The sequence below is a fragment of the Diceros bicornis genome, chromosome 37, assembly GCF_020826845.1.
Source record: "Diceros bicornis minor isolate mBicDic1 chromosome 37, mDicBic1.mat.cur, whole genome shotgun sequence".
In the NCBI taxonomy this organism is placed as follows: Eukaryota; Metazoa; Chordata; class Mammalia; order Perissodactyla; family Rhinocerotidae; genus Diceros; species Diceros bicornis.
In genome coordinates this window covers 8,583,408-8,605,711 of record NC_080776.1, presented here as the reverse complement: position 1 = coordinate 8,605,711, position 22,304 = coordinate 8,583,408, and the positions used below count along the sequence as shown (strand labels likewise).

Sequence of the window (22,304 nt, the reverse complement as noted above, 5' to 3'; positions counted from 1 at the left end):
CTTGTCACCGAGTGAGCCCCACGCTTCCTCTGAAACAGTATTCTCAGAAGCACCGCAATTGAGTGCCCACTGAATGACGTAGGATTTGCATAAGACTTTTTGGGCAGTCAGGAGAAACGATCCTGTACTGTGGAGCTACACGTGTCCTCTTCAACTGTCTTTACGAAAGTCTAGCTGAGCGAGCACTGCACAGGGAGTCCTATAGACTCAGGCCCTCCCTCCAGGCACTCAGGACTTAGGGTGGATCTAGTCACCATATGGTTGGAAGGGAAGGAGAGACAGCCCCAAGCCCCATGTCTGTGCCTCCTCTCCCGCCCACCAAACAGATGCCCCGGAGCAACTGGGACTCCCACACACTGCTGGCCATTTCATTCCTAGGTATTTACCCAGGAGAAATAAAGGTACACATCTACACAAAGATTCGTACACAGGTGGTGATAGGAAACTTATTTGTAATAGCCTCAAACTGGAAACAACCCAAATGTCCAGCAACAGGTGAATGTGTAAACAAACTGTGGTATACCCATGCAGCGGAATACTACTCAACAGTAAAAAAGGAACTATTGATATATGATATAATGACATGGATAAATCTCAAACTAATTATGCTGAGTGAAAGAAGGGAGACAATGAAGAGTGCATACTGTATGATACTATTTATATAAAATTCTAGAAAATGCAAACTAGTTTCTAGTGACAAAAAGGAAATAAGTGGTTGCCTGGAGATGGGGAGAAGGGAGGGGAGGGGGGAGAATACAAAAGGCCCGAGGAAACATCTGGGGTGATGGATGTGTTCATCATTTTGAATACAGTGATGGTTTCATGCGTGTATATTAAAGTCAAAACTCATCAAATTGTACAATTTCTGTGAAGTGTATTATATGGCAATAGTACCTCGAGAAAGCTGTTAAAAATGAAACATGACAAAAGCAGACCCTGAAGCAGACTCCAGGATGTTCCTGAGTCTCGTGAAGGGTGGGCTGGGCGAGGAGGGAGTGCACAGGAGAAACGGCAGGGCCACTGGGTCTTATTCTCCGTCAAGGACTTTCTGAGCCTGAAGGGACTTTAGAGAGGATGGTGCCTGACTCCATCACATTACAGAAAAAGCCTGGCCAGCTGAGGGCTTTCCCAAAGTCGCCCGGCTCATCCGTGGTAGATGTGGGGCTCGAACCTGTGTCCTGACTGCCAGCCCGGCTCCTTCCATTCTCCACACCACCATCTGTCCACACAAGTGCTGTCTGCCTTAGATCACCAACTTCTAGAAGGTAGGACTGGTCAGAGGGCCAGGAAGGGCCAGGGGAGGGAGCTGGGTAGGTGGGGTGGCTGGTCCTGGGCGAGTCTTGGTCAGTCGACCTGGGCTTCTCCTTTCTGGAAGCAGGCTGGGCAGCGGCGCTCTCTCTTCTTGTAGTGCACAGAGCAGGCATGGCAGACCAGGCCTCCGCAGAGCCTGGAGAGCAGAGGTAGGAAGAGTCCAGGCACATGGGTGTGTACGGGGGATGGGGTCATGGGGTTCAAGCATCTTCGGGTCTACCTGTCTGTTTCTCATTTCCCAGCAGAACGGTCCTGGGTCTGTCTCAGGAGGCCTCCCCTTTCCTAAAGGGAGTCCCGATGTCCCACCCCTCCAGAGGCCCCTGACTGCAAGTGGCAGGTTCTCCCAATGGCCCACTTTCCTCTCTCCTGCTGCTTGTCCTGCCACCATGCCCCCAGAGGACGTTGAGGGGAGCAGCTTCCTCTGTACAAGAAAGCTCTTCGCAGATAAGGGCCCATTAACCAGTCTATTACCCAGTCCCATCTTCCAGACGCCATTCCTTGTCTGACCCCTTTCCACTGCCCTCGTTCATGTCTCCGCTAAGTGTAGGGTACAATGAGTGGCCAGCTTTAGATGGCCTTTCATAAACGTCCAGTTCCTGTGTCCATCCCTTCCCTGGAGTGGGCAGGGGGCCGTGGGCTGGTGGAAACTGGGCTGTCCCAGAGGAAGGATTCTGTGTCCTACGCATTACCTGCACGGGGACCGCCGAGACAGCCGGCCAAAGATCTTGCTACAGCCGACGCAGCATCCAGGGGCCACGGAAGAGAGATGCTGGACCTTCTGCCACAGCTCGTCCTTCTCTCTGATGCGCGGATGGAGGTGGAGAGAGAGAGAGAGAGACACACACACACAGGAAGATAGAAATAGCACAGATGGAGAGACAGAGTGACAGAGGGCGTCACGCAGAGATAAAAAGAGACAGAGAGACAGCAGGCCAGAAAGACAGAGACACAGAAATGGAGAGGGAGACAAAGAGGAACAGAGAGAGACGATCACGTAGAGAGAAAGGAAGTTGAGGAGTTGCAGAGGGCGACAGAGACACAAGGAGAAGTAGAGAGAGAAAAGTAGAAGGAGAGAGAGAGACACAGGGAAAAAGACACAGAGACAGACAGAGACAGAAAGGGAGAGACAAACACAGAGAAAGATGGAGAGACAGAGAAACAGACATAGCAATGGAGAAAGAGACAAATGAAGAGACAGTGAGAGACACACAGATATAAGAGATGTGTGAGTGTCCAGTCTTTCTGGGAAGATAGATGGTGACAGCCAGGTCCCCCTCGCCCAACATAACCTTGACACATGATTTAAGAACCTGTTCTATCCCACCTCCTCCAAAGAGCGCTCCCTGATCTCGGAAGCCCCTGGCGGTTTCTTGCTCAGACTCCTATAGCATACGAGGCCCATTCTCTTCTATGTGGCACTTAGTACAAACTGCTTTATAGTTACGTGTGTTGATGCTCCTGCAAAACCATCGTCACTGTTTTTACTAAGGATGTTTAGAAATGTGGGTGGTTTTACATTTTTATCAAAATGATACACACACGTGATTTAAAAATCGGACAGTGCAGAAGGACTTACAACAAAAGGCAGTAGGTGCCCTCCCGACTCCTTCCCATTCTCCGTGGCAGACCACTTCTTACATCTTTCAGCCTTTTCTCTTTGATGTTACGTCCATATTTAAGCAATATGCTCATTGTCCTCCTTCTTGATTGATCAGAAGATCTTCTATAGAGCTCCTTGCCTTGACATCAGAGGATTTAGCTTATTTATTACCATCCTCACTAAGTCTTCCTCCTTCCTCCTTCCTCCCAATGTGGTTAGATCCCTATTTTTGGTTCCTCTCTTGGTTACTGTTGTAATTTTATAGAATCTACTCAGTCACTCTATTAACTATAGATGGTGCCTTATGACAGCCATTCTGTAATACGCTACCAGCACCCCTTCTCCTCAGCTCTCCTCCTTCTCCCACCGCCTAACTTCTCATCCATTCCTGCAACATCCAATATGGTAGTCACTAGCCATATGTGGCTATTTAAATTTATATTTAACTTAAAGTTAAATAAAATAAAACTTCAATTCCTCTGTTGCACCAGCCACATTTGAACTACGCTACACGTGACTAATAGCTACCGTATTGGACAGGGCAAATGTAGAGCGTGTCCATCTTCACAGAAAGTTCTATTGCATTCTATTCTAGACTTAATATTGGTTAGGTGGTAACCTTTACGTTTGTGCTATAATAATAATGGTTTTCTGTGCTTTGCCTTTGGGTTGAATCTAACACTGAAACAAATCAATAAATAGTATTTACATTATTAGACAATATATGAACATATCGCTTCAAGCAGAGCTAAGAAGTACTCTGTGGCATTTCCCTTCTTGGAAATTTTTTGTTTTTCTAGGACTTTCTAATTGCCTTTCTTTGCTCCTTGCATGACTTGCCTTTAACATAGCCTAATTATTCCCTCCCCACCCCCCAAATTCTTCCTCAGATCAAGTAAACTGTTGATTCTCTTTCTCCCCAGAGACCTTCCTCCTGGGCCCTCAGTACTTCTGCTACAGCCTGGACTGACTGCTTCCTGGGCCCACTGGGTATCTTAGAAATTCCCTTTTCTTCTCTCCTGGGCTGGAGCTTTTATATCTTCTCCTTTTTTGGCTTACTTCCTTATTTTTCTTGAGCACATCCTTAATTAACTTCCTAAGAAAGGCTATGTAGGAGGTGAGTTTTCCGTGACATACCTCTCTGAAATATGTCTTCCTCTATCACCTTCCCCACTTGCTTCATAGTTTGACTGGATATAGAATTCTAGGGCAAAGTCAGCTTTTCTCAGAACTTGAAAGTATTACACCATTGATTCTCAACATTTGTTGGGTTGTACTTCTTTCATAAGTGACCTGTCTTGTAGGATAGTCTCCTTGTCTCTGTTTCACTGAAATTCCACAGTGTCCAGATGTGGGTTTTTCCTCTCTTTCGTTTGTTGTGCTGGACACTCGGTGAAATCTTTAAATCTGAAGATCTGTGTCCATCCGAGCTGGGAAAATTTCTCATATTTTTATCTGATAATTTCCTACATCTTATTCTCTCCTTTTTTGGAATTCCCATCAGGTGGAGAAGATATTGGAACTCCTGGATTGATACTTCACATCTTGAATTATTTCTCTCATGTCTTCCATTTCTCTGAGAGGCTGCCTCGTCTTTCTCTTCCAATCCTAGAGAATTTAAAATTTTTTCAGCCATCTTTTTCATTTCCATGCACGTTTCTCATTTTTTGACGGTCACTTTTCACAGGATCTTGTTTCATGGGAGATGGATCTTTTTTTGTCTGTTTGCCTTTGTCCCTCCCCTTTATGTTCTAGATTCTCCTCAAATGTCTGGGGATCCTTGGTTGTCATTTCACGTTTAAGAAAGAGGCGATACAGGCTGCTGGTGCTCCAAGCAGTGGACGGGGTGGTTGACTCGAGGGATTGGGCAGGGAGCTGCCTGCCACACCAGACTCTTTTATTTGGGATATCTAACTTTCTTTAGAGAAGGACCTTTTAATTATTTGCCTGGGAGACAGGCAAGAAAGCAGGGGGCATACACTGCTCTTTCTAATGGCTTATCGGTTAACTCTCCTGATTTCTGCCCCTCGTCTCACTTCTGCCATCTGTGTCCTGGCACCGATGGGTCTTGACGTTCTAACTTGGGCTAAATCTAGTATTCACTTCCCCATTCATTATCTGGCTTCTGGAAATTAGCTGAAATCTCTCATCTGTGGTTGGCTCCTCCTCCTTTCTCTCCGTGGGAAGTGTTATTCCTTTACAATCATTTTAGTGAGATCTCAGGATGGAGAAGAGATGATATGTGGTCAGTTCACCATCTTGATGCAGAAGTCAACTTCTATGGCATCTTTTTTTCTCTCTTTTTTTGCTTAAGGCCACGTTTTCCATAGCATTTCTGCAAGGGACATTATATTTTGTAGTTTGGGACCTTGTGATGGATTTCGTTACTGCTAAGAAAAACATTTGTCTCTCCTGATGAGCTGGTGTATTTTCTTTGAATGGACAGTGAAATTTAGGGAACTTTCCATGTTTCCCTTTTTGATCCTGCGGCCGGGATGCTCAGAGCTAAGTTTTAACCCTAACTCTAGTCCTAACATTTTGGGAGTATATATTTTTCGTCTTCCATCAAATCTTCCATTTTTCTTGTTCTTTCCAGGTTGGTCTCTCCCTTTTCTCATCTTTAATATCACTTGGATCTTGTACAAGAGGATTTAGTTCTAGATGATCCCTCAGTGACCTTCCAATTCTAATGGAACTTGAGTCCATGGTCTCCTACGTCCTGAACTGGGTAAAAGGATAACATATATGTGTGAACTATCTCCCCACTAGACTGAGGGGCAGACAGCGGGCGTTACACGTCTCCTCCATCCCTCGGTGAGCTTCGTGGTCTGGAATTGATCCTGGAACCCAGGGCAGCTGACCCAGGACAGCCCCACAGCCTGGTGGTCTGAGGAAATCCAGCAGGCAGTCAGGGGTAGGACGTATGAGTACCTCTTGGTTAACCTCTCCCTTCTCCTCCCAATTGCTCCTCAACCCATGGCTCCTTTGCCTTCTCCTAACCTTAGAAGGTGTGTGTGTACGTGCGGGTGGGTTGGGGTGGTGGCGTGCCTTAGAGGACTCTATGCAATTTATCTGCTGCATGTTCTTGGTGGTCAAGCCAGCCTCTCTGACCCTCAGTTTCCTCATCTGTAAAATGGGGATAACAGCAGGGGTAGCTAAACGAAGGAAATGAGCGAGCACATATGAAAGGTCCAGAAGCCTGCCTGGCAGTTGTTAGCAGAGAAGGCTTTTCATTCCCCAGTCTCCACATCCCCCCTGCCCCTTCTGCACTCCTGCCCCCGTGACCCCCTTACTGAATCAGTTCCAGCACCCTGCTCTTCAGCGCACGGACCAGGTCCCGCTGCCCGCCAAGCTCCTCCTCATACACGGCGGCCCTCCCGTCGGCCTCCTGCTGCTTCTGCTCCAGCTCTGCCTGCAGCCGGGCCCGCTCCTCCCGACACCTGGGGCAGGACAAGCAAGCTCAGCATCTGCCACCCGGCCCCGCCTGACAGCCGCCCCTGCCGACGCCGGCGCTGGCCCCGCAGCTGAACACACACACCACCCCGTACACACCTCACACACACTCACATATACACACACCCCACACCACACATCACACACCACACACACACGCACATATACACACACCCCACACATACTCCACACCCCACACCACACATCACACACATCACACCCCACACACACTCACACCACACACACCCCACACCACACATCACACACATCACACTCCACACACACTCACACCACACACACACTCACATATACACACACTCACATATACACACACCCCACACCACACATCACACACCACACACACGCACATATACACACACCCCACACATACTCCACACCCCACACCACACATCACACACATCACACCCCACACACACTCACATATACACACACCCCACACCACACATCACACACATCACACTCCACACACACTCACACCACACACACACTCACATATACACACACTCACATATACACACACCCCACACCACACATCACACACACCACACATACACACCACACAGTACAACACACACACACCACACACACACTCACATATACACACACCCCACACCACACATCACACACATCACACTCCACACACACTCACACCCCACACACACTCACATATACACACACCCCACACCACACATCACACACGTCACACACCACACACATTCACACCCCACACACACTCACATATACACACACCCCACACATACTCCACACCCTATACCACACATCACACACATCACACCCCACACACACTCACATATACACACACCCCACACCACACATCACACACTCACACCCCACACACACTCACATATACACACACCCCACACCACACATCACACACTCACACCCCACACACACTCACATATACACACACCCCACACATACTCCACACCCCACACCACACATCACACACCACACACCACACACACCACACACACCACACACAACATACACACCACACATACACACCACACATACACACACATATACACACACCCCACACCACACATCACACACCACACACCACATACACACCACACATACACACCACACACACCCCACACATACTCCACACCCCATACCACACATCACACACACCACACACACCATACACACCACACAGTACAACACACAGTACAACACACACACACCACACACACACTCACATATACACACACCCGACACATACTCCACACCCCACACCACACATCACGCACACCACACACAACATACACACCACACATACACACCACACAGTACAACACACACACACCACACACACACTCACATATACACACACCCCACACATACTCCACACCTCATACCACACATCACACACAACATACACACCACACATACACACACCCCACACCACACCACACCACACACACCACACACACTCACATATACACACTCCCCACACATACTCCACACCCCATACCACACATCACACACCACACACAACATACACACCACACAGTACAACACACACACCCCACACATACTCCACACCCCATACCACACATCACACACACCACACACACCACACACAACATACACACCACACATACACACCACACAGTACAACACACACACACACCCCACACACACTCACATATACACACACCCCACACACATACTCCACACCCCATACCACACATCACACACATCACACACCACATACACACCACACAGTACAACACACACACACCCCACACACACTCACATATACACACACCCCACACACATACTCCACACCCCATACCATGCACATCACACACCACACACAACATACACACCACACATACACACACACCATACACACACATACCACAACACACATACTCCACATCCCATACCACACACATCACACACATCACACACCACACACAACATACACAGCATACACCACACACACACACACCACAACACACATACTCCACATCCCATACCACACACATCACACACATCACACACCACACATCACACAGCATACTCACCGTACACACCACATAATACAACACACACACACCACACACATACTCCATACCCCATACCATACACATCACACACACCACCCACAACATACACACCACACATACACATGCACACCGCAACACACACCACAAACACAACACACTGCACACACACATACTCACACCACATCAAACGCACACATACACCCTCATGCACACACTCCACACACCCCCATACCACACGCACACACCACACTCACAACATAACACAACACACATATACCACGTACCACACACACACACCCTCTAAACTGAGCCCTGCGTGGCCTGACACCCATAGGCTGACTTCTCACCAACTGTTCAGAGAAATGAAAACGGGGCCCAGCCTTGCATGTTCCTTTAGAGGGGATGAGCCAACATTTCCATTTGTTATATTTCTTTTTCTTTTTTACATTTCCATTTTAAAGTGTAATTGTCTTGAGAGGCATGGTCCCAATCATGGCAGCTCTCCAGACAGAAGGTGGCGTGTCGGGAACACATGCTGGATGGGCCATTCCCAGTTGAAAACAATTTGTTTCAACAAACAAATTGAACTGAATTTCAACAAACAAATGGAAACAAATGGAAACGAATGGGGAAGTGGATACTAGATTTAGCACAAGTTAGAAGTTCAGGGCGCGGAGATGCCAGGAACACAGACAGCAAAGTGAGACGGGGGCAGAATCGGGCTGTGCCCGGCTGAAAACAACGTGGTGTTTGGGGTGGGGGGTAAGTGGCGTAGGATTTGGGGTGATTTTTTGGCTTTAAAATATTTTGAAAAATTATGTCACATTGTCTTTTCAATTAAAAAAAGTAATATTAAACACACGGCTTTCTTAAATTTCTGTGTCTGGACTTGGAACCTCCTCAGCTCTATTTTTGCCTCTTCTTTGCGTCTTTAGGGGCTTCCTAGAAGGTTCCAAGAAATCTCCCAGGCGAGAAATAAGAAGGTCCCAGCCTCCTGCTCCATCGCTCAGACGGGAGGGTGTCACGATGGAGGTGCATGTGTCCAGCCCTCCAGATGTGTGTGTGAGTGTGTGTGCCCACACCCCCGGGCTTGAGTGTGTTTTGGGGGGCAGAAGAAGCTCGCGAGAGTCTTGACAAGGAACTGAATTATTAATTTTTAAAACGCGGCCACGCAGCCTGCTGCAGCGAAGAAAATCGGGTGGGCCGTGAAATCAAACCCACAACAGAAACCACCGACTCCCTGCAACCGGTCCCTGCAGCCTTAAGAAAGAGCGTTCTGTGCTCAGGCCTTGAATGGGGCCTTGTTTTGACTTTTCAGGAACATTCTAGTCTTTGGGCTCCTCATCTCTCAGTGTCGGTATCTCATTTTCCCAAGCCAGTTTACTCGCTCAGTGATCTCAGGGCCTCTGGTGTGGCCAGTGCAGGCCCTAATGTGACCACGGTGGTTAGTGTGTGTCTTTGTGAACGGAGGGAGCGTTTATGAAGCATCTACTGTATGCCAGTGGCTGTTTTAGGTGCCTGTGGCTCCTGGTGGAGCTTATAGCACTTTGGGGCAGTGCCCAAAACAAGCAACAGACCTGTAAAATAATTAAGCTTCGTGTGTGACGGAGACGAGGGGGGGCTGAGACAGAGACTTGAGAGGGCGCTCGGGGAAGGCTTCTTAGACAAGGCGACATTCAAGCCACTCTAAAAGATGTGAAGTCAGCCGTGTAGGGCCAGGGAAGGGCACATGCAAAGGTCTGCAAGTTGGAAAGAACTTGGCTTGTGTGAGGAACCGAGAGAAGGCTAGTGAAGCTGGGATACCAGGAAGGGCAGGGGGCGGGGGAGGCGCGAGGTGAGCTGGGAGACGGGCAGGACCTGACCTGTCCCTCTGTGGCCCCCAGAGGAGTGGACTTTAATCTCCGTGCAATGGGAAGCCACTGAGGTAATTTAATCAGGGGGTGACAGACACTCCTAGTGCAGGAGGGGACATGGAAGGCATTCAAGTCTATCAGGGACGCACTATGTGCCAGCCCCCGAGCTTGGGGCTTTATAGTCTTCTTTCATTTAATTTTTGCACATTTATGGGACAGGTAACACGATCATCATTTTACAGGAAAGAAAATAGAGCTTCGGAGAGGGAGTAACACTTGCTCAGGGTCACACAGCTTGATAAGCAGGGGGAGCAGAAATCTGGAGGCAGGCCCCACACTTGCGTCCGTGCAGGGCCCCTGACCACCAGTGGTTCGTGGCCCCAGTGCTGCATGGGCAGCGGGTGGGAGGGATGGATGGATCCTTCTGAGCCCGCGGCACGCCTCAAAGGAGCTCAGTGCCGCCCAAGGCGAGTGCGTGTGTGTGTGTGTGTGTGTGTGTGTGTGTGTGTGATGTTTGCCAAATTCCCACCTGAGGACTTCTTCCTGTCCTAATCATTTTTGCTTTGAGGTCTTACCCAGTGGGCAGAGGAAGCCCACCTGCTTGGGAAGATGATCTCAGAGCATCTGAGCTGGAAGGAGGAACTTCAGAGATCCAGCCAGCTCCTTTTGCCAATCAGGGACCTGAGGCCAGAGAGGGAAGGCCAGTTTCCTGGGGCCCCACAGCCCGAAAGCTGGGAGGCGGGTAGTGAAAGCCCCGTATTTCAGTTTCAAGTCTATTTTCATAGCGCCCAGCTGATGGGTTGCATCTCTACCCTGCATCTAGCCCGGGGCTGGGCACCCTTGGGCTGCACCTGCCCACCCTCAGCCTATTCTCCACACCACAGCCAGAGCGATCCGTTGAAACCTAAGTCAGACCCTGTTGAAACCTAAGTCAGACCACGAGAGCCCCTGCTAAGAGTCTGCTTACCACCCATAGTATGTATGAATCTCCCTCCTCGCCAGCCACGCCGTCTCTCTCCCCTCTCTCCAGGATTGATTCTCCCCTATAGGGCCCATGACTACCTGGCATTGTATTTCTATTTACTGATCTATCCTGTGTCTCCCCAGGTCTTCAAGAGCGACATTGCCTGCCCTGTTCACTGCTGTCCCCCTACGTGGCCGTAGTGGAGACACAGTAAATACTGTCGGCTGACCGAATGGCCCGCTGGTGGTGAGACAGCTGCCAGAAGCCTGATGCTCACGGCCCTTTTGCCAGGAGCGAGGTGCTTGTTCTCAGCGCCCTGGATCCCAGGGGGCAGGGGAGCACATTCTCCTCCCAGCCTCAGGGGCTTCTGTCACTCACCACCCACATCCCGATGACTCCCCAGCAGACCCCCAGCCCACGTCTCTCTCCTGACCTCCACACTCGCTCCACTGCCTGCCCAAGGGCTCCGCTTGGGTGTCTCACGGGGGTCTCAAACTTAACATGCTCACAACCTGACTCCAGAACGTTCCCCGTGAACCTGCTCTACTCCAGCAGACGGTGAACCTGCTCTACCCCAGCAGACGGGTCGACGGTGACTGGACCAACTGGAGTTGGTCAGGCCAGAAAATGCGGAGTCACGCTCCACTTCTATCTTTCTCGCAGACCCCACACCGATCCCTCAATCCCTCCGGAAGCCCGACCTCACAGCTGACCCAGAATCCAGCAGCTCCTCTGCCAGCAGCGCGCCCCAAGGCACCATGGCCCTCCCCGCACAGCGGGGTAGTCTCCTCCTTGGTCGGCCTGCTGCCACCCCCGCTTCCCTACAGACCAGCTCTGCAGAGCAGCGGGCCTGAGCCCTCGAGAACACAGGTCTGTCCAGAACAGGTGCATCTGGAGAGACGGGAAGCAGGTTAGCTGTTGCCCAGGGCAGGGGAGGGTGGGAGGAAAGGGGCAGTGACTGCTAACGGGTACACAGTTTCTCTTTGGGGTGATGAAAATGTTCTAAAGTTGATTGTGGTGATCGACACACAACTTTGTGACTATACTAAAAACCATTGAATTGCTAAAAATAAAGCAAATAAACATATTTTTAACATTGAAACAAACAGTCGCATCATGTCCCTCCTCTGCTCAGAACGCTCAATGGTTCCCATCTCTGAGTTAAAGCCAAGGTCCTTCTGATGCGATGACTTACTAGGGTCTCTCATCACCCGCCTGGCATCTCCCTCCTTCACTCCACTCGGGCCATAATGGCCTCTCTGATGTTCCTAGAACCTGCCCTGCCCATTCCTACCACAGGGCCTTTGCTCTTGCTGTTCCCTCAGCCTAGAACGTTTTTCTACCGCATATCCAAACAGCTCACTCCTTGCTTCCTTCACATCTTTACTCAAACGTCATCTTCTCAGAGAGGCCTTCCCTGGCCATGCCACCTTGTTTAATTCACCCCCTGACACTTCCCATTCCCTTCCCTGCTTTATTTTTTCTCCTTAGAACTTATCACGATCTGACATGCTGTGTATGTTCCTTGCTATCACATTTATCGGCCGCCTCCCCCACGAAGCTCCGTAAGGGCAGGAATTTTGTCTGTTTTGTCCGTGAGAGTGTTTTCAGCACATAGAACGTGCCCGGCACAGAGAAGGCCCACCAAGTGTTTGTGGAGTGACAGAATGATGGACGGGATGACAGGAGACAGGACAGGGGTCTGTGAGACAGGGGCTCCCCCAGCTGCAGGGAGCAGCCTGGGGCCGGGCGGTCTCCCTGGAGCCTCCAGGTCGCTCCTGCCAGCCTTGATCCCCAGGGAAGGCCCTTGGGTGGGCAAGGGCCTGAATCATGGGAGTCTTTGTGGATCACACCACTGGGCTCAGCTGGAGTACCCAGGGGCCTTTTTGGGTTGGGTTCTGGGCCCCGGGCCTCTCTCAGCCTGTTGAGCAGTAGGAGACTGCCCCGTGGTTCAGTCTGAATCACAGCCACTCGGGCTCTGCTAGGGGTCCCGCCGGCCCTGGGCCAGGTGGCAGCCACGCGGGAGAGACAGAGGCAGGCGGGGAGACTGAGGCACAGGGCGACAGGGGAGAGACGCAGAGAGACTGAGTCAGACCAGGGAATATCTTCACATATTTAAAAAAATAAGTTATGAAAGAGAAACTGAGGCCCCGAGAGACTGAGAGGGAAGGGTAGAGGCAAGGACAGCATGCTCTGCGCCCCTGAGGTCAATGTGATGATGGGAAGATGAAGAGGCGGGACGGGGAGAGATGCTGACGGGGAGAGGCTGAAATGCAGGCCCTCAAAGCGCTGGCGGAGGGGGGGGCATTTAAGCCCCCTGGCTCTGCAGTCAGCTGCCAGGGTCTGGAGCTCAGCTCCTCCACTGACCGGCTGATGTTGGGTGAACTGTGCCGCACCTCTGAGCCTTACTTTCCTCGACTATAAAATGGGGGTTCTTAGAGAGCCCATCTCATAAGGTTGTTATGAGGAAGCACCGAGAACAGTGCCCAGGACATGGTCAATGGTCAGTAATGATAGTTATGATTACGATCATCAAGAGGGTGAAAGAGATTGTGCAACCGGGAGCAGGAAAACGAGAGACAAACAGTTAAAGGAGCCTGAGAGAGCCGGCGGGGCAGGAGGGTGGCGGGCAGGGGGACAGTGGATAGAAGAGAGAGAGGAGAGCCCAGAAGAGGCAGCAGAAGGGGGCCGTGATGACGGGAGGGACGGAGGCGTAGATCTCACCTGCGGCTACTCAGGGGGGCCAGTGAGGGAGGGGGCTGGCAACGGGGAGCTGGGGGGTGGGTGGGAGCCCCTTGAGAGCAGGAACAACGCCCCCCGCACGCCTCAGCATGCCGCAGCTGTGCCCTGCACAGGGCCTGGTGCAAGGGGTGCTCAGAAGTCGCTTGCTGGCATGGCCGGGAACGTGAGCCGGAGCTGGGTGGGGAGGGGGGCACGCTCCCTGTCCCTCCGGCCTCCTGGCTCTCACGCCCATTCCTGTGCTGGTGGTTGCCAAGGTTACCTGCTGAGCTGCTCCCGCAGTGCCTTCAGCTCCCCCTCCTGCTCTGTCAGCAGCTGCTCCTGGTGCTGGGCCTGCTCCTCTGTCTTCTGGAGCCCACGTCTGAGGCTCTGGGGGAGGGAGAGGGGAAGGGAAGCTGAAGGAGGAAAGCAGAGGCCCCGGCCTGGGGACCGACCTGACAAACATCACCCTGAGACCCCAGGCCGTCCCAGACAGCCCTTGGTGGAGGGCAGGACTGGGGCAGTGCCGGGAGCTGTTGCCTGGCTCGGCCCTTGAGTGAGCCTGGAGCCACCATTTCTTCCTGCTTTGAAGGACGGACGTTACAAAACTCAAGGACCTGGAAACCTCTGGCTAGGGAGGAGGTGTGCGAACAATGTTAGTTGACCACCAGGAGAAGCACCTACACGAAGAGCAACTAGGTGAGGTCTGCCTACAACACTAGAACTTAGACATTGGGAAGAAACCTGCCAATCATGAGGGCTATCGAGCTTGAGAACAAGCGACTGCCCAAAGACCTGTTGGGAAGGGATCTCAAACTCAAATGCCTACGGGGGCCAGGCAGGTAGAATTGATGAATAAAGTGGGCCTGGTGTGAAGCAATAGGGAGAGGTGGGGACTGTGGTGAACTGAAGAACGCACGGCTTTCAAAAGGTATCCTCGAATAATAATAATCCTGTGTCGAGCAGTAAAAATTGATCTATGGGCTGGAGTGGCCCTGGGCTGCCAATGAAGAGCCCCCTCTGTGGGTCAGGTTAGAGAGGGGAGAACAGACAGGCACAGAACTCAACTGCTCTCACCTCGACCATATCCTGCAAGGCCACCTCTGCTGGTTCCTCCCTCCTGGTCACACTGGTCACTCCTGTTTGCTCTTGTGGCTTCTCTGAGTTGGAGCTTTCCTTTGTTTCCAGACTCTGAGAGACCCAAGGCATCCCCGAAATGCTAGGCGCCTCCCACTCCTGCCTGCTCGCTGCCATTACGGCCTCTATCGTCCCTCTGGGGCTGGAGCCCAGCAGCCTCCGGACGTGACCCCACGCTGCTTCCCCTTCAGGAGTCCCCTCTGTTGTTCTCTGACCCTCCGGACCCAGCAGAACCCCTCTGCCCTCATCCTCTGCCCCTATCACCTCCTCCAGAGCCCCCTTGGCTCTCTCTCCCTGTCCCGGGATGCTGGGTGTTGAGTTCTCCAGGCAGATCCCCGTCCTTGGGGCTCCCTTCCCCTGGTCTTGCTGAAGCTCCTCCCTATCTGGTTCCCACATGCTCCGGGAGAGTCCAAGGCTCCTGGGTTCTTCTCTCTTCTTTTCTAAAAATGGTGTAGTATGTCTGTGTCGCTGGGACCTGGAGGATCTAGCCAATTGGTCTTCCCTGGGTGCATCTCGCAGACAGCCGGCTTGGCTGGCGTGTGGCTCCTCCGGCTGAACTCCTATGGGGCCTCCACAGGAGGGTGAGATCTGCAAAGAAGCCCCAAACCCATCATCCCTCTCAGCATCAATTCACCTAACTGGTGCATGGGAGAGGCCACAGCCTTAATCCAATGGGCTTGATAAATATATGGATTCCCAGGCCCTCCCACTGGAAATGTTGATTCAGTAGACCTGGGGTAGGGCCCAGGAATCTGAATGCTAGAAATACCCCAGGTGATCTGAGGCCCAAGCCTTGATCTGGTCAGGGAGAAGCAGTGCTTCTCAATGCCCTTTCCTCCCTCCCCTGTAGCCTGCATCCTTCTCCCTTCTCCTCCTCCGTCTTTTGCATTGATCTGGTTTCCCCTAAGTTCCTCCTACCCCTCTCCTCTGATCCTTCCCCCTGAGCTTGACTTCTCTGCATTTTAGTTTTCTCATCTGCAAAATGAGAATAATAATGCCTGCCTTGTAGGGTTGAGTTGAAAGCTTAAATAGACCAACAGCCAGCTAAGAGTCACCTCTCTCAAGAAGCCTTCTCTGTGCTCCCCTGTTCCTCTGTGCATGTCTGCATCACTATACTCAACACATTGCATTGCAGTGTGTTCCTTCAGTGTCTGTCTCCCTGAACAGACCTGGAACCCCTTCAGGTCAGAGACTGAGTCCTCATAGAATCTGTACCTGGTGCCTGGAAGCTGGTGAGGGTGCAGAGTGAGCTTATGGAGTGGTGAGCACCACAAGCTACCACTTACTGAGCACGGAGCCGGGAGCCTAGTGCTCTGTGCTATGCATGGGCTGTCTCAGTGCATCCTCACGACCACCCTCCGAGGCAGGATGGCTAACCTGCCCAAGGACAACGGTTAGTAAGGAGTGGAGCTGGGATTTGAACCAGGTGATCTGGCTCTTCAATTGCTCCCTGAACTGAGATGTTTGCAAACTGTCCAGCAGAGGTCGTTTCTCTGTTCTATTTCCTACAAGCTTCTGGTCGCTCTCTCCAGCACCTCCTCCTGCCCTGGGCCCCAGTGGCTTCTGCAGATGGTACCAGTGGTCCTGTTCTCTCCCTAATATGCCTACCACCTTAGGAATATGAGCCTTCGCTTCTGTGGCTCCCCTGTCCCCAGGTCCACACTTTGGGTCAGGGCTCAGTTACTACTCAACCTGGGGTCCCAACAGAGATGGAGAAGAGGCAACTCAGAGTGAAGGTCGGGAAGAGGCACCTCCTTTGGGGAATTTTTGGTCTTTCTGGGTCTTCTTCCCTGTGTCCGGCTGGAATTGGAGCAGCAGGACCTGAAAGTGAAAGGGGCAGGGGGACCCTGGGCCTCTCTCCAGCAGTGGTCTTGGTTCTCAGATGCAGGATACCCCATCTTTCCAACCACCCATTCATCCACCACCCTTCCCACTTTCCTGCCTGCCACCCTCATGCAGGCATCCCCCCTCCATCCATCCATGCATTGCATGATCCATCCATCCATCCATCCCACCATCCGTCCGTCCGTCCATCCATCCATCCACCCATCCATCTATCCCTCCCTCCATCCATCCACCCATCCACCCATCCATCACTCCCTTCCTCCCTCCATCCATCCATCCCACCATCTATCCATCCATCCATCCATCCATCACACCATCCATCACACCATCCATCCATCCATCCATCCATCCATCCATCCATCCATCCATCCCACCATCCATCCCACCATCCATCCCACCATCCATCCATCCATCCATCCATCCATCCATCCATCCATCCATCCATCCATCCATCCATCACACCATGCATCCCACCCTCCATCCATCCATCCCACCATCCATCCATCCCACCATCCATCCATCCATCCATCCCACCATCCATCCCACCATCCATCCATCCATCCATCCATCCATCCATCCATCCATCACACCATGCATCCCACCCTCCATCCATCCATCCCACCATCCATCCATCCCACCATCCATCCCACCATCCATCCATCCATCCATCCATCCATCCATCCATCACACCATCCATCCCACCCTCCATCCATCCATCCCTCCATCCATCCATCCCACCATCCCACCATCCATTCATCCTTCTAATCCTCTACCCCAACTATCCAACAACTCTCTAGTGAGTGTGTATTCTACGCTGCATCATATGGGACATCATGAGATTATGCTGGGAAAAAAGAAGGCTAGGCAGCTGGAGAATCAGGGGGTCAGGGAGCAATAAGGGAGGGGGAAATGGATAGTGCTGGAGGCTGAGAGCTTGGGCTGGCTTGGGATGGGTGGCAATGGCAGCAGGCACTGAATAGAGACTTCTTTCCACACTGCACCCACTCACTCTGAGAACATGGGCCAGGCTCCATCCAGGTCTGGCCGCTTCAGGTCCAAGTCGAAGGCCACCCCATTGAGAGCGTAGAGAGAGTCCAGGATGTCCTCCCGGAGTTCAGGGCACACCAGAGGGCTCCGGGGGCCATACCACTCCCTGTGTTAACAGTGATGAGCACCCTTGGCCTTTGGCATTGGCACTATTGCCACTCCTGGCCTCAAAGAATCCACTCCACTGCACACCGTGACCGGATGGTTCCCCAGGCAGGCCTGTGGCCCTCGGGGAGCAGGAGGCCCAGCACCATGACGCTGCCAGGACTCCTGGGCTCTAGCCTCTCCTCTGTCCTTTCTTCCCTGACTTTCCCTTCCTGACTCTCATTTTGGTCATCCTTGATATTAAACAATCCTCTGGGGGGTTCATGAAGGAGGGACAATGGGCTCTGATGGTTTGAGCAGGAGCACGTCCCCGCAGCCGCACCTGGTGAGCTCTGGGTTCAAGAGGCAGAGCTGCAGGGACTCAGCCAGCTGTCCGTGGGCCAGGCAGAAGCGGATGAAGGCCCGGCCTTTTCCCAGCGGGGTCTTCAACTGCAAAGAGCACAGGGGGAAAAATGAGGGGTGGCGGCATTAAGACAGAGAGAACTCAGCCAGCACAGAGAGAGAGAAGATGGGAACGAGTGCGTGATGAGAAAGGGCGTCATGGGACTTGAGGCTGTGGGAGGAGAGCGGCTGGCTGGAGGAATGCTGAGGGCAGGGCTGACGAGAGATGAAGCCCAGGTGAGGGGGTCTGTGGTCGGTGGAGCTGGGATGGGTGGGAAAGGGGCCTAGGGCAGGCCTGTGCCCCCCAGCCCTAGGGCCCCATCATGCTGAGGCCAGCCTCCCCGCCACCTGGCCCTGGATACCTTGTCCTGTGAGAGGACGAAGCGGGCTGGCTCCGTGTCCCTCCGCTGCTGCCACAGGGCAGTGCAGAGGAAGTCCCAGTAATCCTTCCGCGGCCTCAGGAAGCTCTTCTGCTCTTTCTGGTCAAACTGGGAGCAAGACGAGGGAAAGGACAGTGTAGAAATGTTTGCTCCCGGAACCCACCTTGCATTCCAGTGTGCTGAGCAGGCGCACGGTCGAGCGGAAAGGGCTCATGCAGACAGAGCCAGCTTCAGGCCCTGGCTCTGCCCTTACTGGCTGTGTGACCAGGAGCAAGCTGCTTGACCTCTCTGGGCCGGCAGTGTTCTCATTCATGCATTCATTCCAGAAATACTATTGAGCACTACTATGTGCCAGGCCATGTTCTAAGCCCTGGGGATACACCCATGAACAAACTGACCTCCTGGGCTTCCGTCTTGGTAGCAGAGACAGACAAGGACCAAACTGAAGAAGTAAAACATGTAGTATGTTAGGTGGTGCTGACCGCTAAGGAGAGAATAAAGCAGTGAAGGGGGATAGAAAGTGTGTGGTGTGTGCACACGTGTGTATGTGGTGCTGTGTTAAAGATTTAGATTAGGGTGGCTGGAGAGAGCCTCACTGAGGAGGTACTATTCAAGTCCAGATCTGAAGGAAATGAGAAAGTGTACCATCCAAATTTCTGGAGGAAGAGCATTCCAGGCAGAGGGAAGAGCACGTGCAAAGGCCCTGAGGCAGGTGCATTCCTGATGTGCTTTAGGAGGATCAAGGAGGCTGGTGTGACTGGAGCACAGCAGTTGAGGGGCAGACTCACACCTGCACACCACACACACACTCACACTACACACATGGACACACACACAGAGAAGTAGGAAGGGTGGGTGTGTGTCTGTGAGGGATCGGCAGGTCATCAAACACCACAGGGGGTCGGAATGAGAATTACATAAGGTGGGGCATGTAAAGGACGTTGCCTGCCACGTGGTCAGCGTTCAGCAAAAGCTGGCGAGAGTGGTTGGTTGGGGCTGTAACCCGCAGCAAGGAGGGCCAGCCCGAGGACACCCGTGCCTTCGAAACTTTAGTCGTCAGAGCAGGGTGGCTCTGTCGACTTCCCAGGCTCCAGTGACAGCCTCCAGGAGTGAGGGGAGCTCCAGGAGGACTTGACTCTGGGGGAGATGTGGCAGCGCGTGGTCACAAAGGGAGGCGGCGGCTCTTGCCTCAGGATCTGGGAAAGCTCTCCTGGTTATGGGGTCTGGAGAGAGGGGAGACGGAGGGGAGGGCAGGGGAGGGCCCCACCTGCAGGAGCAGCTCCAGGCAGCCACAGAGTCTGTGCAGCTCAGCGCTGGCGTCCGTCACCGGCTGCTGCCTGGCCCCGTGGCCCTGGAGGATGGCGGAGACGGCAGCTGCGGGGCGGGTGGCGGACAGCAGACATCGGTAGTGAGGGCTCTGAGGGAGAGGCTCCCAGGACCCCTCGCTGCTCCCCCAATTCAGCCCCAGCAAATCTCCCAGGACACGCTCACCTTTCAGGTCCCTGGTGACCTTGAGGACAGCCCCCTCTTCCGCCATGAGTATCTGAAAATGACGGGATTCCTGCGGCTCTGGAAGGTCAGCCCAGGAAGGAGCCTCTGGGTTCAGCCACCCAGTTCTCTCCTTATACAAAGGGAGGGTCAGAGCCTGGAGAGGGAATGTGACATCTCTAGGCACACACAGCGAGTTAAGCGGTGGGATATAACACCCGGCTCTTTCTTGTAGGCCAGTGTGGGAAAACAAGGGTGTGGCCCCCTCTGAGGGAGCACCGTGCCACGTGCCCGACATCCTTGTCTCGTTCAGTCCCCACAATAACCCTAGGAGGTCATTAACTCCATTTTATACAGGGCTCAGAGGGGCTCAGAGAGAGTGAGTCTTCTATCCAACGTCACAAAGCTGTACATGGTGAAGCTAGAATTTGAACTCAGGTCTGTGTGCCCACAGGCCTCAGGTTCTCGCCCGACTTGATGTGAAGAGCCCAGTTAGTGCACATGCCACGTGGATGCGGGGCTGACAGAATGTCACCCTTCTGCCCCACGGGGAGCCTTGCAGAGCAGTCACCATCCTTGAGACATACAGTCATCCTTTCCGGGGCCCCACGGAGTGGAAAATGTGTGCTCTTTGAGGAGAGGGAAGCAGAAGTAAGGCGAGGCCCTGGAGCTGGGCCTGGGCTGGAATGCTGGGTGTGGGGAGCAGGACACCTGTTTTAATTCTGCTGCCCTCTCCCAGAGGAATCTTAGCTTGTTCTCCCCACAAAGGGTCCTGGGGCTCAGAGAGGAATATAGCGGCCTCTGAGGGCCACGCTTGACAGTATGGAGTATAGACCAGGAAGGGGTGGGGAACCCAGGTGTCTTGCCTCCCAGGCTGTGGTTGCTGGAATTTGGGAGTGGGTGGGAGTGAAGCAGCAGTGGTTCACAGTGGAGGGAAGGGAAATGAGGGAGGGTGGCTGGGGATGGTGCTCAGGGAATACTGAGCCAGGAGTCAGGGGACCTGGGTCTTCATCCTGGCCCAGCTACTAACTCACTGTGAGCCCTTGGGCACATCATTCGCCTTTCCTGGGCCTCCGTTTCCCCATCTGTAGAGCAAGGGCTTGACTGAGGGTCTCTGCAGTTGCTTCCAGCCCAGATGGTCTATGAAATCCATGAACACTTAGATGTCCCTCCTCCTCTCCCTCATCTCTATTTAGGGTTCCTCTGCCCCGTGACCCTGGCACCACTCCTTTCTCCGGCCAGCCCCAGACCCAGCAGTCTCCCTGCTACTCACCTGGGAAGGACTGGCTGTTTGGGGCATGGAGAGCGGGGCCCTGCAGCCTGAGCCTGGTGCAGTCTGTCCCAGTCTGCAGCCTGGAAAGTGACTCAGACTCAGCCCAGCCCCTTGGAGGGGGAACTCCTGCTCAGAGGGGAGGAGTAGAAGGCTGCAGGGTAGAAGCGGCAGAGGCAGGGTCAAGGCAGCTGGGCAGGAGGGGTGAGGCGCCGGGGAGTCCCCTCAGGGAGACCTGGAGTACAGACTCAGCCAGGGGTCAGTGGCAAATGCTGCTCTGCAAATTTCCTTCCCCTTCTCAGCACATCACTGGCTCTTGTCTGTCTTCTTCATCGCCACCAGGTGGCACAAAGAAACTGTGATGCCGTCCCACCTGATATCTGCCAGGCTTTACTGTCACTTGGTTGGACTGTGGTGCAGGTGGGTAGAGGAGTACAAGGGTCCCACCACGTTTCTTCCTCTTCCTCCCCACCTCTGACTCATGAGGGGTCCCCATGAGTGCCGGTCACCCTTGCCATCCTCCCAGTCCTGGCACTCACCTTGAAGGATGGAAGTAAAACCACTGGTGAGATGCTGTACCCAGGGATGCGCCAGGTGGGCTGCCCAGGTGGGCTGCCAGGTGGGCTATGGCCCTCCCATGCTGGCTGTGCCCTGCCTCCTAGAGGCTGCGATCTGTCCACCACCTGGTCCCG

At 53.0% G+C, this 22,304-nt stretch overlaps 1 protein-coding gene across 1 annotated transcript; it reads right to left on the bottom strand.

Annotated features, from left to right (window-relative positions):
* Window positions 1–661: 661 nt before the first annotated feature.
* On the bottom strand, window positions 662–20,391 carry RUFY4 (RUN and FYVE domain containing 4). The gene is made up of 11 exons (XM_058533466.1): window positions 20,346–20,391; window positions 20,122–20,228; window positions 18,837–18,962; window positions 18,416–18,522; window positions 17,951–18,094; window positions 16,848–16,917; window positions 15,037–15,684; window positions 14,243–14,349; window positions 6,205–6,351; window positions 2,001–2,111; window positions 662–1,447 (listed from the first exon to the last, which is right to left on the bottom strand). Exons 1-11 carry the CDS (start codon window positions 20,389–20,391, stop codon window positions 1,345–1,347), a joined length of 1,716 nt encoding a protein of 571 aa, XP_058389449.1. The 3' UTR covers window positions 662–1,344.
* Between the last annotated feature and the right edge of the window lie 1,913 nt (window positions 20,392–22,304).